Source organism: Meles meles, chromosome 2 (genome assembly GCF_922984935.1).
Source record: "Meles meles chromosome 2, mMelMel3.1 paternal haplotype, whole genome shotgun sequence".
NCBI lineage: Eukaryota > Metazoa > Chordata > Mammalia > Carnivora > Mustelidae > Meles > Meles meles.
This window is the reverse complement of record NC_060067.1, coordinates 89981654-89999250: the sequence shown is the minus strand read 5'-3', so window position 1 is coordinate 89999250 and position 17597 is coordinate 89981654. Positions and strand designations below refer to the sequence as shown.

General features: G+C 35.6%; 1 protein-coding gene across 4 annotated transcripts in view; it reads right to left on the bottom strand.

The window, feature by feature from the left end:
* Positions 1-1526: 1526 nt before the first annotated feature.
* Positions 1527-17597, bottom strand: part of TRPC3 (transient receptor potential cation channel subfamily C member 3) — a 72159-nt gene continuing 56088 nt past the window's right edge. For 2 of the 4 annotated variants that reach the window (XM_045997186.1, XM_045997184.1), the window contains 2 exons: positions 4998-5070; positions 1527-2306 (listed from right to left, as the gene is read on the bottom strand). In XM_045997186.1, coding sequence (XP_045853142.1) covers positions 2164-2306; positions 4998-5070 — 216 coding nt within the window. In that variant the 3' untranslated portion in view covers positions 1527-2163. Of the gene's footprint in view, positions 2307-4997; positions 5074-17597 lie in introns of all 4 variants that reach the window. The other 2 variants (XM_045997183.1, XM_045997185.1) reach the window with 1 other exon arrangement.

The following is a 17597-nucleotide window of genomic DNA, read 5'->3' as shown; positions in this document are numbered from 1 at the left end:
CATCTTCCATCTTGGCTACCACCTAGAAACTATGAAGAAGGAAAAAAATGAAATAACAGAAATATACCAGTATTTTATGTAAGTATAGTAAAAAACAAAACAAAACAAAACAAACAAACAAACAAACAAAAAACAACCTACATTGAGAACTCTATAGTTGTGGGAGGCATGGGCTTTAAAAAAAAAAAAAAGATGTATTTTCTCACAGGGTATATATGCCATGAGCTTTATCTTCTTCCAAGACTCCAAGGATCCTATGCTGGATGTCCTCAGATGAATCTGACACTTTGTCTTTCAAAATGTTTCCAGTCCCAATTAGGAACATTACTGAATATGCTGTTCCATAGCTATAGGCAAAAACTTATTTTTCTTGGACTCCTAGATAATACTAGGAGACTGAAAGTATTGTCTTTTATGGAAACTCCATGTCTTTACTGATTTATTATAAACTATAGTAACATATAATGATGAAAAATCAATATTCTATTCAGTTCTGAGGTATAACATAAAATACATAAAGTTTGAAAATGTTTCAGACAAAATACCATTAGCATAGGACAAAAGTTAATGAAATATTTTAGTGGTAGTAAAACTGTATAAAGTTCTTTTCTTACCTTAACTGTTTTAACTCCCCAAAAGTAGAAATTAAGAAATTATCTTTAAAGATCTTTATGTAGTACCATTTAATGTTCATTTTTATTTTCATGCCTAGAAAGCCTTCCTGTGTGATATTAATGATTTTTGAAGTATCATGTATTTAATTGGTTTTTAGAACCTATAAAACTATCCTTGAGCTAAGATCAAAAATCGTATTCCCATAAGACCTGACAAAAAAAAGAGTGAAGAGAATCCAGGTGATAAGCACAACGCTATAAGAGATTAAAACCCAGCTGGTTAAAAAATTTTTTGAGTGCTTTATGGTCTGTGAATAGATGAGGGATATTACTGGCCTATATCCCCTTTCTTATTAAAGTTGTGAGGTGGTGTGGATATTACCAGTAGTCAGCTCAATTATAGAATAAATCAATTACAGGCTCATCACCATCCATTTTGTGTAAAAAGTGTAACTGAAATGCTTCGATAAGAAAAAGGATGTCAATCACTAAGTAGTGATAGCAAGAGATGCCTCAAAGGGAAATGAAACATACCTGATGCTGCTTGAATATGTGTTTCCATGTAGACAGCCATTGCTCGCTCTTGGTTCTTCCCATACACATACCCTCTAAAACTCAGAATGAAGCTAATGGGCAAGATAGAAGTTAGTTATTGATATCTTCTTTAGCACTAAACATTAGAGGCAGAAATTAGAAGGTTATCACAAAATAGCAACCCTGCATAGCCCCTAACTTTAAAAAAACAAACTCACCACCCCACTGAATAAATTCACATTACTAAAAAACAACAAATGAAAATTTAAGACAGAAAACAAACTCTATATACTTTAGAAAAATCTTTAATGTGTCATTTTGAACAATTCTATGAAACTTAAATATGTAATGTAACTATATTTTCTATTAATTAATTTCATTGTTAAATTCTTCATTCAGGGCTCAAAGGTTCTAGGATTATGAGTGATGCCAAAAATTCTAAGAAAATCTTACCAAGTCATAGCTGGTTATAAAATTTCTTTAATTTCTATTAGAAAAAAAAAAAAACCTCTTAGCACTTGGACAAGGGAAGGAATGCTACATGGTGATGGCCTTTTCATTTTTATTTGTATTTTGTTGGCAGTTCTGTTCAGTTGGTTTCAACATTTATTGAGCACCTACTATGTACCAGGAACCGTACTAGACGCTGGAGACACAAAGATGAATAAGACATGGTCCCTGTCCCCAAGGAGCTTACAGTCTCTTGGAGGCAAACAGGTAGTGCAAAGACATAGAGTTTATTCTAAAGTGGACAAAAGTGTCAGTAATGGAATAATACTGGGCCTTTAAATACAATGGCATGTCATTGTTTATAATGTCAAGGCAGACAATTAAAATGAAGAGCATTTTCATGTGATAAAACAATAAAATCATTAAGACCTAAGTTTCAAAGTTTCACATGATAAAGGTAGTTAATACTAAAAATTTACACCATAGTTTTTCAAGTATTTCATACTTAGAAATATTATTGCCCACTTTTGTGCTATAGTCAAAGCCATTATTCCAGGTTACTGAATCATTCACATCTCGGCATGCTAGGATTCAGTTTCTCACTGAGTTTATGAATCAGGACTGCTAATTCCTCAGTTGCTTGGCTCTTGTCCTCCAAAAGTTCATAACGAAGGCTGGAGATATCTTGCTTGATTTCTTTTAATTCACCTATAGTATTTGTATTTAAGAAAAAATTGGTAATTTGCTCTTTGGATCAGAAAAGAAGAGAGAGTGAAATTCATACAAATGCATATAAAATTAATACATTTGCTTCATAAAGTCCAAGTTATTTTTATGGAACTTTTCCCTTCAAGATATTTAAGAAGTATTAGTCTTTTTTTTTTTTTTTTTTTTAGATTTTTAATAATTTGTTAGAGGGAGAGAGAGAGAGATCACAAGCAGGGGGAGCTGCAGGCAGAGGGAGAAACAGGCTCTTTTCTGTGTAAGGAGCCTGATGCAGGATTCAATCCCAGGACTCTGGGATCATGACCCAAGCCAAAGGCAGACACCTAACCTGAGCCACCCAGCTGTCCCAAGAAGTATTAGTCTTTAAAAATGCACTGACCTTTGAAAAATTTGTAAGAAATAGTCCAGCTATGTTTTCATTAGTAAAACTCAGCTAAAGTACTGTTCTGTGGCTCAAACACCTCTTAACACAGGGCGATTTTTCGGCTACCTGATCTACAGCCAGAGTATCCCATTCTGTCTATAGGGAGTCCCTTTGGTTCCCTCAGACATAAGGGTTGAAACCTACATGGATCATCTCCCTTTGCTAGGATGGATGAGACTCCTAACAAAACGAAACTTTACCAAAGGTGATTCAATCTGTTTAACAGGCAAATACTGACATGGAACAAGTAAATTTTAAGTCAGGTTTGAAGAAGGGAAGGCAAGAAAAAAAAAGTAGGAGTGATTATTACAGAAGGCTATGGTAATGAGCTTAGCGCCAAGGAACACTTTGTAGGACACAGAAAGCCAATGTATAAGGAAGTAACAAGTAACAAGTAAGAAATTAAGTTTAGGTGTGATACCACTGGCAATGTGTATACACACAGGAGTCTCCAAAGGAGACTTTGTGGTTCTTAAAGCACAAGTATTCCCATTATTCAGCTTGGCAGTATTTTGAGTATATGTAGTTTGCAATTAAGAAGATTTGCAAGATTCTCTTGCAAATGATTACAATGTAGATAAGCCATTGACAATGGAAGGTGAACTTTGGGGTGGAAATTTATCCTGAATCTAAGAAATGATTCTTCACAAATTATTGGTATTTTAACAAGCTTTCTGTGAAAGAATCACATGTAAAACATACCTTCCATAATACTCCCTGGTACCTTTATGATGCTTAAAAGTGTAATTTCTACATTCTTTTATATATATACAAGTCAGAAACGTTTTATCTTAAAGAGCTCTATTCCTCAAGAATACACATAAAACATTTGCAGATTCCTTTTTTTAGGCAAAAAAAAAAAAAAAGAGTGCTTCTTCCTTTCCCATCTGGCAATATGATTCTAATTTGAAATCATGAGGCTGGTCTTTGGTGAAAGAAATGGATTCTCATACCATTCTCAATCACATTTGGACTATAAATCCATTATATCGCCTTTCACCTCCCTAGTACCATATCCTCCTTCCGTGTTTTTGAGTTATGGGGAGACTATTCATTAAGTGTTATTTGTAGTCTACCAATATGGGAAACACAAACTACTCAACCTCTTGGACTTCAGTTTCTTCATTTATTAAATGAGGATATTAAACTCTATGATAGTTTAGTTAGAACTTTGTTCAAACTCCATATTCTCATTAACTTATTTTCCTCTTTGGAGCAGGGATATGGAAGATGCTCCTTTGTTTTTGATGCTGTCAGCCATCCAATTACCCCAGATCACTTTGTTTTTCTTGTCCCCTCGCCCCCACCAGGGAGGTTACTGTACGAATGATCAGATTTCTGCTTTCTGAACTACGACTCTTTTCCATCCCATTTCCCTGAGACAGTTTCTTGGGCATCATGATTGGATTTTTGCTGGTCTTCAATCACACATTCATACAGTTCTTTTCTACATACATGTATCAGTAAACAGACCCAGATTTTCCAGAGATTCCTTGCATCCATCAAGTAATGGCTTTGAAGGCCATCACCATTTTGTTTAGTTTAGCCCTTTTTTCTCTTATCAGCATAGATAGATCTAGTGGCATCTCATTGCTATTAGAAGCTACACTTTCCATTTTTAAGGCCACTTACTTTTCCCAGGTTGATTTCTTTCCAACTCTGGGCCTGTTCTTTGGCCTTGCCTTTGGAGAAACGTTTTTATAGTACAGACAGATGCCCTGCCTAGGATATGCCTGGGAAAATAGGTACCTTAAGTAAGGAGCCAAGAAGAAAAGTGAAAGGCAAAAGTGAAACGAGAGATGAGAAAAATGGGTTACAGATTTCTTTCTGCACAACAAAGCAAAAATTTTTCTGAAGAAATGTATGTTCTATTTGAGCCAACCAGCCAACTACTTTATTGGAAATTGTTAACGTTGCAAAAGTGTTAACACTCATGTGAACTCACTGCAACAGAACTGAAACTACCGACTACTTTATGTAATAGGACTTAAAAGGCTTCCAGAATGATTGCAGGTTTTACATTCTAAGAACCAGTTACGACATTCTGAGTAGAGATCAATTGTCTCTGATTGACATTTTTAATAACATTTTCTTTTAAAAAATAGTTTTAGAAATGTAACCTAAGATTCTCCTATCAATCTTGGAACTGTTACCTGAGATTGGATTTTTAAAAGTATCCTTCAATATCAAGTTTCCCAAGGTCATTAAGTTAGTAGCAAAAGGATGTTTCTCAGGATGAAGATGCTTACCTTCATTAACTTCATCATTTTCTTTGTCTACTTGTGCTTTCAGAACATATCGCTTTATAAGTCTTTTCATTATCTGCTGTTGATCAAAAAGAAATAATTATATCATCAATGATACACATAAGTAACCTGGATCCTATTCTCCAAAGAGACTTACATACCTGTAAAGCAAACGCAGCTTGGGAGAGAAAAACTTTATCTAACTATTTATAGAAGATTTCAGAACTCAACCATTTTTCACCTTCCATTAAGACTTACTGCATTATCTACAAACATTCTCCCCCACCCCTAGGAATGGAAGAAGCTAAAAAAAAAAAAAAAAAAGTTAAGTTGGAGGAATTAATTCATGGTTTCTCTTTAAGATGTGCTGATACCACATTATTATCTAAAAACACTACCTTATTTCTCACTGTGAAAAAAATATAAATATATGTTCAACAGAGAAAAGTTGGAAATTACAGAAAAGAAGAAATAAACAAAGATCATTAATTGTCCCACTATCCAAAGATAATCGTTGTTGTTACTTTGGTGTATATCTTTTTAAATTTTGTATGTATACTAAATACTATATATATATATATACAGATTTTATGTTTTCAAAATACCATATATTCTGTGATATTGTATGTTTTCTTCTCATAGCAATATATATTGTAAATATATTTAATCTAAAGAAATGCTCTTACAGGATAGCTATTTATCCATAAGGAAAAAGTAAAGTAAAATTGGAGCCCTACTTTATATCATACACATGAAAAATTAATTCCATATGCATCTTTAATGTGAAAGATAAAGCTTGTAAATCCTTTAAAAGAAAGCATAGGAGGATGTATTTATAAATTCAGTGTAGAGCTGGATGTTTTTTAAACAAGATAAAAAAATTCCAATTATAATAGAAAAGATTGATAAATTCAACATTATTACTATTAAAACTTCATTAAAACCTCTGGTAATAGAGATACTATAAAGAAAACAAAAAATCAAGCCACAAACTGGAAGAAAATATTGGCAATACTTACAACTGATAAATAATTTAATTTGGATCTAAAATACATGAAGAACTTTAATTCAAGAAGAAAAACTCAAATAACCCAATAGAAAAAAGGGCAAAGACAAACAGGCATTACACAGAAATGGAATCATGAATAGTCAAGTCAATAGGCGTATAAAACAATCTCAAATTATTTTCTCAGGGAAATACAATTTACAATTAAAAGGAGACACAATTTCACATCTAAAAAGGGAAAAAATAACAAATCTTGTAATGCCAAATGTTGGAAAGAATATGAGTCAATGGGGACTTTGACACTTTACTGGCATGAGTACAAACAGACCACTCTGGGAAGCAATTTGGCATTATTTTTTAAAGCCGAACACTGGCATATCCTTTCACCCAGAAAGTCCACTCCTTGATACAGAGCCTGGAAAAACTTTACACAAGTGGATCAAGAGACATAAACAACAATGTTTATAGCAATCTTGTCCAAAGCAGCAATACAAACCAGGAAACAGTCTAAACAAAGATCAACAGGAGAATAGAGAAACCATGGTATGTTACACAATGTAATCTCATTATGTTCACTAGTGAAATTAAATAATGAAATCATTGAGCCGTAGCCACACAAAACAGGATGGATGAAACTTAGAAGCATAAATGTTGAATGAAAAATTCAGTTTGCAGACTTCACAAAGTATATAACTATTCTTACAAAGTTTGATAAGTAAATCTACATAATGCATTGTTAAGAAATTTTTTTTAATGTAATAAGTTTATACTCGAAAAGGAAACTAAAGCAAGAGGATGAGGAACTCAAACTTCAACTTAGCAATTACCTCTTAAGTGGAGGCAAGGGGTGGGCCAGGAAGGAGCACCTAAGTAGAAGCAATGGGCAGATAATGTCGCCATTTTCAGGGAAGTGGTGGTTTCCATAGGCATACATGTAGTTAAAATTTATATGTGTTACTTACATTCTTATATATATATCAAATACCACATTAAAAAAAATAAAGGAAGGAAGGGGGGAAAGGCCTGACCTGAAGTGAAGATGTAGTTAAGAAAGTAGAAATCATGAAGCTAAGTGACCCATTAGATGCCAAGCTCAAGGAAAGGGAGAAATCTAGGAATATTCAAAATGTCTACCTCAAAGAGTAACAGATCAAGAGAGAGACTATGCTGCTGGAAAGGAAAAACCCATTTTACCAATCACAGTAAAATAGAAAGCCTGTTGAATTCTGTGGAATCTAGACTTCAGGGCAGACTCATAGCTGGGTGGACTTGGCTTGGACCTGCTCGTTCATTCGCCAAATATTTATTGAGACCCAGCGTGGTGCCAGGTACTGTCCTAACTGCTAGGGATGCAACAGTGAACACAGCTTCTACTCTATCTAATAAAATGTCATTGGAACAATTAACTATGATGGGTGGACATGTCAGGGATTTACTTAACCTTAGGGGACAGCAAAGGTGATTCCTATAGAAAGAAAATACAAAGAAACGGTTATCAGTTAAAGACAATTTGAAAGGCAGTAATACAAATCACTGGGAAAGAAAAGACTGACAAATAGTACTGAGACAAGAACTATACTTAAGGGAAAATTAAAATTAGATCTCTACCTCATATCATACATAAAACAAATTTTTCAAGTCAAATAGATAAAAGGTCTAAATGTGAAAAGCAAAATTTTGAAAAGAATAGGGAAATACTTCTTGAAAAAGCTAAAGGAAAGGATAAGCCATAAGGAAGAATAAATCTGACTATATTAAGACATTTTAAAACTTTTATGCGAAAAGAATAGCAATGAAATGTAACCTTATGTCAAATGGGATTTTTCTGTTTGTCCTGAAATTGTTGATAAACACAAAACTGATGAGAAAGGATGCTAAGTACTCCATGGTCTAAGACCAAGCTGTCACTAGCAGTTGGGGCCAGCCACCTCTCAAGGCTTACTGAAACTCACTAGACCAGTACTTACCATGAATTTCCTCCTCACTCCACATAAGGAAAAGGACTGAGACATGGGAGGAGTCAGGGGCTTCTGGGGTGGAGAGATTATTCTTTCTTTCTGGGTGGAAGGAAGATAGGGTACCTCCAATCCCCAGAAGCCAAGGGAGGGGGAAAAGCCAAGGTAATCACTCATAAAGATTATAGTTGCTTAAACCAAAGGCCTGGCATCCTGCTCCCAATTAAATATCGATCCCAGCAAACTTGCTGACCTTCTCCTGGCAATTAAGTCAGGGCGAAAAAAGAACTCAGTTAAGAGTATAACAGCCATTGGGTAAACCTGTACTCCCATTATTTGGCAAACAGATAAAATTTCCACTATATTGGGTGGAAGGCAGTAATACACATCAGTGGGAAAGGGGAGTCTATTCAATGAATGGGGCTGGGATAACAGGCTGTCCTTATGGAAAAGGTGAAAATTAGATGCGAACCTGAAGTCAGGGCTAGATCTCTGCTTCAGGAACTGTGCAAAGGGGAGGTAGCCCATGTGGCTTTTTCAAACACTCTCAACATGCTCCCAGCCCAGTTACAGAGGCAGCACATGGGTGCCTGCCACAGTGAGGATGTTAAAACTTGTCCAGCGTTAGAGCAGTAGTGACAAACAAGGAGGAAGCTGCACCCACAGTTCACTCAAGTGGAAAGATGCTTGCCCTTTGGCTTGTTCTTCCCACTCCACATACAGAGGACACCTTGATGAGTTAGGGGATGGATGTATATACAAAGCAGACCATAGCCTTTCTCCACTAGAGACATGGAAAGGTTTCGTTTGTGCTAGGAGTAAGGAGAGAAGAAATTTAGATTTGATTTGGACATTCATGGTTCAAGATAAACTTAACTGTCTTCTTTAATTATAAACAAGAGACTTTTTAATAACCAAGTTACTGGAGAGTTATGGAGTCTTGACAAGATGTTGTAAAGGGATCCTCCATCCAACAGAAAAGAAGAATCCCAAATAGGACAGTTCGTGGGAAAATATTGAAAACAAAGTTATTTTATACACTCATAGGCTGAGACTCCCAAACCCATTACCCAAAGTTAAAAGACAAACCGAAAAGTAAGAGAAGTTGTTTGTGAAACACATCAACAAAGAATTGGAATGGGGGTGCCTGGGTGGCTCAATGGGTTAAGCCTCTGCCTTTCAGCTCAGGTCATGATCTCGGGGTCCTGGGATCAAGCCCTGCATTGGGCTCTTTGCCCAGCGGGGCGTCTGCTTCCCCCTCTGTCTCTGCCTGCTTCTCTGCCAACTTGTGATCTCTGTCTGTCAAATAAATAAAATCTTAAAGAAAAAAAAAGAATGGGGATGAAGAATACTACAGAATTTTGAGAAGTCGATAAGGAAAAGGCAAATAGCCAAGTAGAATCAGGAAAAGGAATTTAAATTCACAAAAAAGGAAATCTGAATGACCAACATATAAAAAGATGTTCAGTCTCACTTAGTAATCAGAGAAGAGTAAATTAAAATAACGAATACATTCACACCTATGAGTTTAGCAAACATTTTTTTTTAAGATTTTATTTATCTATTTGACAGAGAGAGAGATCACAAGTAGGCAGAAAGGCAGGCAGAGAGAGAGGAGGAAGCAGGCTCCCCGCGGAGCAGAGAGCACGATGCGGGGCTCGATCCCAGGACCCTGAGACCATGACCTGAGCCGAAGGCAGCGGTTTAATCCACTGAGCCACCCAGGCGCCCCTAGCAAACATTTTTTCTTCCAAAAAGATTTCATATCTATCGAAGAGCTGCAAGTAAAATGAATTCACATATACTCTTTACCTAGATTCACCAGTGTGAGAAAGTTGCTACCTTGCTTTATCTCACTGTCTGTATTATTGTATTGCTAAGGCATTTGAAACTAATTTTCAGACATCATGTCCCTTTATCTCTAAATACTTCAGTATTCCCAAAGAACAAGAATATTCTCTTATATAACCATCCTACAACAATCAAACTTTAGAAAAATGAACAAGGGTCAAGAACCGTTTAATACGTATTCAGTCTCTTGTTTCTGAGGAACAATATTTTTATCTTGTTTATCTTTTTATTTATCTTCAGTCTCCTTTTCTCTGGAGTAGTTCCTTGGCCTTTGTCTTTCATGAGACCCACATTTTTGAAGATGTACGGGGCAGTTGTTTTTTAGTAGGCGAATGTTTTAAAATCTGTTAATACCAAGTGCTTCTGCAAACAGTGAGAAACTCTTGTACCATGTTGCTGGAACTATAAACGGATAAACTACTCCCAGGTAGGTCATCCAGAAAAACACTTAGAAGTGTGCAAAAGGAGACATTTACTATGATCCTAAATACAGCATTATTTATAATACTCAGAGAAGGAAAATAAGAGAAATATTCATCAGTAGAGGAATGAAAAAACAAAAATGGCTTATTCATACAATGGAATATTATACTATAGCAGTGAGAATGAAAAACAAGATGTACATGTATCAGTATAGGTAATTCTCAAAAGCATAAAGTGGAAAAAGTACAGAATATGTAGTATATTATTCATTTATGCATATTTTAAAAACACATAAAACTAGTACATAAAAATATGAATGTACTTCTGTAAGTAAGAATATAGAGAAGCATACATGGGAAGAAAATACTTGAACTTCAAGATAGTAAAGATCCTCGTGGAAGGATAAGAGCTAATGGGATAGGGTAGGGGCATTTAGTTGTATCAAAAAATCCTTACAAAAAAAGGTCAAAAAGAATATGGCAAAGTGTTAGCACTTATTAAATCAAGATGGTAGTGGCACAGATGTCTACCAGGATATTTGTGGTACCATTCTGTGTATGAAATCGTTTATCATCAAAATTTAAAATATAATAAAATAAAAACTATTAAAATATTCTTCTGAGTAGGCCTTTAATGCTGCCTAACAAACTGATGTGCCTCACCAGCCTGGGCATTCATTCCATCTCCAGCGCAATAGCCCTTCAACTATAATAAACAGACAAACATTTTTTCACTTTTACAAACAAACTGTAAACACTTCAGCTAATACATAAACTGAGAAAAATTCAGAGCTTATAAGGGCTTGTTTAGAACCATTCAGAAATGTGTTATTTAGAAATCCTATCTCTACAAAAAAAAATAAAACTGCTTAAAAATTAAAATGAGGCAGAATGAGTTTGGAGTAAAAAAAAAAATCTCTGACTTTGAACAGGTCTTTGTTTATTAGCTGAGTGAACTTAAGGTGCTTAAACTCCCTAAGCTCCCATTTCCTCCGTATTAAAAATGGGGGCAATAAAAATTCAGAAGTTGTACGGATTAAATCATCAAGCGCATGTAAAAGCAGGATTTCTGCTTAGAAGAGGTTCATTCTTGCTAGCATTATTTATGAAGGTAAAATGTGAAGACTAAGATATTGCTACCCATATGCTCTAATAGGATATTCTCTAAAATATTTAACATAATCCAAAACTATACTTAGAAAAAGTCTATGAAAAGATGTACGGTATTTTTAAAGCATATTTACTGCCAGAAAGGAAGAAGATAGGAAAATAAAATGTTTTAAAAATTCAAATAGAGTACAGGTTCCCTAGAAACACCTGTACAGAGTCACTCAGATTAATTCTTTCACTGCAGGTAGATACATTCATCTTTGACCTATAGGGAAAATTATGGTTACAGGTTTAAATTTTTTTCCCTTCAACATTGGGTGTTTTAGGTTTTCCATGTATCCCATAAAAATTCTCATTTAAAAAAAAGCTTTTTATCTTAATATTTACAGTTTAAATATATTTATATCTACCACCATACTAAATTTGACCTTCTCTACAAGGCAAGAAGATACCTGATGTTGGATTGAACTCAGTTTCTCCACATGTGGCACTACCTGGCAACAGTCCATCCCTCAGTTCATGTTGGAAAAATAATTCATGTGAATTCCAAAATTATGTACAATTCAGAGAAGGGGCAAAGGTTGGCCATTTCCATTCTATTAGGTGGCTTGTCTGATGAACCTGAGGTAGTCTTGTGTAAGCAGTTAAAAAAGTGGGCTGTACGAGCAAATTGCCTGGGTTTGAGTTGTGACTCCATTATTTATAAGCTGTGGAACCTTGGCAACTTAAATTGCGTACTGGAAATGTTACAATATACATTGTAAAAGAGATAATATAGGTAAATTACACAGTAGGTGCTCAATTAACATAATTATTATGCTCTCATTATCATGTATGCTTCTGTAAAACAAATCTTGATTAACCAATCTTAATAATGATGGTTATATAGGCAAAGATCATAAAACATATGTGACACGTAAAATTACCATTATAAATATTATCTTTAAATTTTCAACTGATTCCTTAACCAAAGCCAGTCCCAATAACTAAGTTGACCAATAACAGGTTCATCATTTTCCCTTCTTGGTCAAGTTACTAACTAATGGAATAGAAAACTAAAGGAATAGAGAAGTCTATAGATTAATTCCACAGTTCACATACCTTCAGGAACTACCCAAATTTCTTGATATGATCCTGTGAATCACTCTTTAAGGTGGACATTGTGACTTTTGTAGAGTTGACTATGGATTTTCTCTATCAAGGGTATGGAAAGCCTAGATAGTAGTTACCTTAAACATTATCTCTTGCAAATAAATCTGAGTTCCTTTCTCAACTCTCTATTAAGACTGGGAAAAGGAATGAAATGTGGGTGGTTGGATATATAGATATGCTCTTCATTCCCAAAAGACATCAAAGCTTTTCTTCTCACTTGTTTATTTTTCACTGATTCAAATTCAAGTAACAACTGTGAAACATTCTCTCAAGTACTTTTACCTTCATTTTCTCATTTAATCTTACAGAGAAGCCAAATTGAACTGTTATCAGGAGTTCTGTAATAGGGATAGTAGCAATCTTTAAAGTATGACTATAAGGCAAGACTCACTGGGAGATGGAGAGGAGAAGTGAGTTGGGGGAAACTGGAGGGGGAGATGAAGCATGAGAGACTGTGGACTCTGAGAAACAAACTGAGGGTTTTGGAGGGGAAGGGGATGGGGGTTGGGTGAGCCTGGTGGTAGGTATTATGGAGGGTACATATTGCATGGAGCACTGGGTGTGGTGCATAAACAATGAATTTTGGAACACTGAAAAAAAAATTAAAAAAGAAACAAACATAAAGAACTCAAAAGTAACGAGTAAAATTTTAGAGAGGGAAGGGACCTTGGAAGTCACATGTTTTTCGTATTTTCATACCACTCACTTTGAGACGGCCTGACCCATCACCATTGCCCAGCCTCTGAGCAAACAGCTGTGATTCAGAGCCTAAAACACTTTCCGGACAGCTGATTTAATCTATTTTTAGACAACTGTAGCAGCTTAAAAACAATTCTTTTGTATTGCACCAAATCTGCTTCATTGTACCTTCTAATCACTAGTCCAAGTTCTGTCCTTTAGAGAAACAAGAGAAGAAAATCACTTCTTCTACTTGATCAGTTTTCAAATATTCCTCTCCTCTTGGTATCCCTAGGTTCTCACACTATTTCTTTATGTTTCACCTATACCACATAGCCACAAACGTTGTGTGACGTTCATCTACTTTTTTCTGCCCTTCCCTTCCTTCCCAACTCAACCCCACCTTTCCATTCCAGGGAAACATAGATCCTTGAAGGAAAGGACTGTAACTTTATATCCTTATAATGAAGGACCATTCCGAATAGTCGGAGTCTTAAATGTGCCCTCAAACTCACTGTGAGTGAAGCTTAATATGAATGTGTCATATTGCTTCCTTTAGAGAAAAACTGCCATGTGCTTTCCAGTAAAACCAAGCCACCTATGTTAACCTTCATGGATTAGGTCAGGGACTACCATGTAGGCCAAAGACAGCCTGATACTACCTGGGCCAAAGTTGTCCCCAAGTCAAAGAAGCTGGTTAAAGCAGAGCTGCTGCCAAAGACACCAGAGATAACAGGACCCAAGAACCTACAGCCTTGCCTCTGTGAAGCCTTAGAAAAACTTCCCATTTCTTAAGGTCACCTTAGCATATCTGTGTACGTTTAACTTGAACTAACACAGGTGTTCATGAACAGAATTCAATCAAGGCCATCCCTCCAAGACCTTATGTTTTCGGAAAGCTCATCCTTAGTTCTGGAAAAAAAAAAATCTGTACAAACATAACAAAAATGATCTCAGCATACTATTAATTGGTGTTAATATACATAATACTGTCAACATTCAAAGAATTTTGGAAACTCTTCCTCTATTGTACTTTGAGACACATTCAAATCTCTCTGCTTTTGAGGTAATTGGCGAGGAAATACTCATTTAGATCTAAAACGCATAGGGTGGTAAAATCAATTGGTGATAGTCATCTGTTTTTTGAAGATGGATGTGACTATTTTTGAAAAAAATGTAAAGTCAATATGGCATTGACTCAGTTAATAATGTGAATAATTATCTGAGTTTAGTAATGAGAATAAAGTATTTTTGTGTATCCTATGAACTAAGTATAAAAGTAATTCTTAGAGATATTCTAAAAATATTCTAAGCTGTGGTAGCACCATTAGCATTGGTGTACCCCAAAAGGTTACCACTTTGAAGGAAATGATCCCCATTTAGCAGATTAGGATCTAGGATTTCTTTAAGGCAAGTCATATATTAAAATACACTGCCTAAAAAATATCGATAACAACTAAACCAATTGTTATCATTTGTGGAGTTCATAATAAAGAGACTTTAAAGTCAAGGCATTTATATGAAGTTTGATTGGCATGTGAAGTTTGATAGCTGATCAAAACTTTTTTTCTCGGAGTTTATAGAAGCATAACAATTTGCAGACCACAAGAAGTTTGAATTTGACAGTAAACTTGGGAATTTCCCCCGCTTCTAAGTCATTCAAAAGCAACAAGGAGAATAAGAAACAGAAAGACAAGGTCCTTTGACGAAACTTAGAGACATCCATATTCTTTTTTAGAAAGGTTATATGAAAAGATCAAGTGGGAGTGTAAGGAAATGACAAGGGCAGATATTCATGGCTGAGAACTTCCCTTGACTTTCTGATACAAAATCTAGAGAAGCTTAGAATAGAAAAGGGAAGAAGAAATTATCAAGGAAAGCCATATTTTCTAGAAGAATTCAGCGAGGTTGAGAGGGAATGTCTGACTAGTCCTTAAATGCTATTTTCTGACAGGGAAACATGGAGAAGAAGTAAACATATACAATCCTGTGCCTAAGGGAAAATCCCATTAGCTGAGAAAAAGCATCTGGAATTCTCCAACACCACTCCAACCTCCTGAAAGCAGCTGGTTCAAGAACTCACTTTGTTCAAAACCAAGTGATAATCAGTAAGGAATCTACACAAAGTCTAGTATGAAGATAGCCCAAGAAAAAAAGAATAAAAGAAACAGCAAATAGAGAAAACTCACCAGTATCATGTTAAAGAAAAGATGAAAATACATGATGCCATCATTTAAAGATATTAAAAAGTATGTATGAGCCAATCATGTCTTTAAAATAAGAGCACAAAGAGATCAAGGAAAATAAGGTGAGCCAAAAAAAGGAAGTGATAGGGCGCCTGGGTGGCTCAGTGGGTTAAGCCACTGCCTTCGGCTCAGGTCATGATCTCAGGGTCCTGGGATCGAGTCCCGCATCGGGCTCTCTGCTTAGCAGGGAGCCTGGTTCCCTCTCTCTCTCTCTGCTTGTCTATCTACTTGTGATCTCTCTCTGTCAAATAAATAAATAAAATCTTTTTTTAAAAAAAGGAAGTGATATATAAACTTGAAAATCTCAAGAAGAGGAGAAAGAAAAAAATAAAACCATCACAGAAATGAAAGTTGAATTTGAAGTAGCACATATGAAGACAGACCCCAAAAAAGATACAGTATGAGAAAAAAGGAGCCAAAAAAGGAGAAATGGATGAGAAATTCAAGTGAAATAGAGTAAAAATGGTAGCTATGGAGATAGGCAAAGAAGATTCAGCAGTCATCTAACTTGGTATCTTTAAAGAAGATAACTCAAAAAGAGGAACAGAAAAAAATATTTCAAGATATAATTTAAGAAAATTATTCAGAAATAAAAGAAGACTTCAATGTATGGATTTAAGAGTCATACTTTGTGCCAGAAAAAAATCCATGCAGATTCACCTACAGAATAAACAATGGCAAGTTACTGGATTTAAGAAATAAACAAAGAAAATTTGGGCATTTAAATAAAAATCTCAGGTCAACCATATAAGAAAAGCAATCCAGCTTTGAATCTTTCCACATTAGCATTTCATTCTAGAAGCAGTGGAGCAGTTTACCAATACATTAAGAAAGTAAAGTCATATCAAAAAATTGTAGAGCAAGTCAATGTAAATATATAGAAGATAGTTTAGCATGTGAAATAACTCAGAGAACATAGTTCCCATGAGCTCTTTTTGAAGAAACTAAAGGAAGACAAACTTCAGCCCATAAACCAAATTTATGGCAAAATGATCACTGGTGAGTTTGGACTCTGTGGAACTAAAATGAAAACAAATGTAGGTCATAATCCTGACCAGGTAGTGAAAGGGATCAGAACATGTCACCCCAATATACAGCACTTTGGCATGAGGATTACTTCAAGCTGAAGTCAATTAAGAAGCAGAAAACACAGAAAGAGCTCACTGCCCTTCTCCTATCTGTCTAAAAGCAAGACATAAACTTCCCTTTGTGAAGATCTTGCCTCTCTCTTATCCTTTATCAGGAGGAATTAAAACAACCATCATCACTGGAGACAGAGAATTGGCACTGAGATGAAGCTGCACAATCAAATCTTAATAAACGAATCCTAATCATCCACTGACTTTCTCAAATATTACCCTCCTGCAACTTACTCCCCCTGGGAACGCAAACCTCTTTTCCTGTCTTGTCACGTCTCCCCAAATTTACTACCCTTTGATAAGATGGTATATAAGCTCCAAATTCAAACTACCCTCTTGAGTTACTTACCACTGAGTTCTCCAGTGCATGTACACTTTGTGTGTGTAAATAAACTGTGGGTTTTCTTCTCCTATTAATCTGTCTTTCTCAGTTTATTTTTTTATTTTTTTTAAAGATTTTAAAAGATTTTATTTGACAGAGAGAGATCACAAATAGGCAGAGAGGCAAGCAGAGAGAGAGAGAGAGGAGGAAGCAGGCTCCCCGCCAAGCAGAGAGCCCGATGCGGGACCCGATCCCAGGACCTGAGCCGAAGGCAGAGGCTTAAACCACTGAGCCACCCAGGCACCCTCTTTGTCAGTTTAATTGCCCCAGTGACAGAACATAATGGGTAGAGAAAAGTTTTTTTCTCCTCCTCCTTGGCAAGTTCTAATGATTTAATCAACAAAATCTGGGAGAAGGGGGGAAATGATGGAAGATAAAATAAACACATTGATTTTCTCATGTTTTAGAGCTGGAGGATCAAAAGTGAAAACTTGCAACTTATAAATCAAGTAACAGAGATAGAAGTATGTGTAAAGACATAAGGATAAGCACCAAGACAAGTAATATTATTCATTTCAGCAGAGACTGCCAATTCTTTTCCCTGGGTTTTTAGGTTGGCAAATAGTCACTAGGAATTATGACTTTATTTCCCACCCTCCATTGCAGGTAGGTTGTACAGTTTTACAGAAGATCCTTACAGAATGGAGGATTATCTTTCTCCC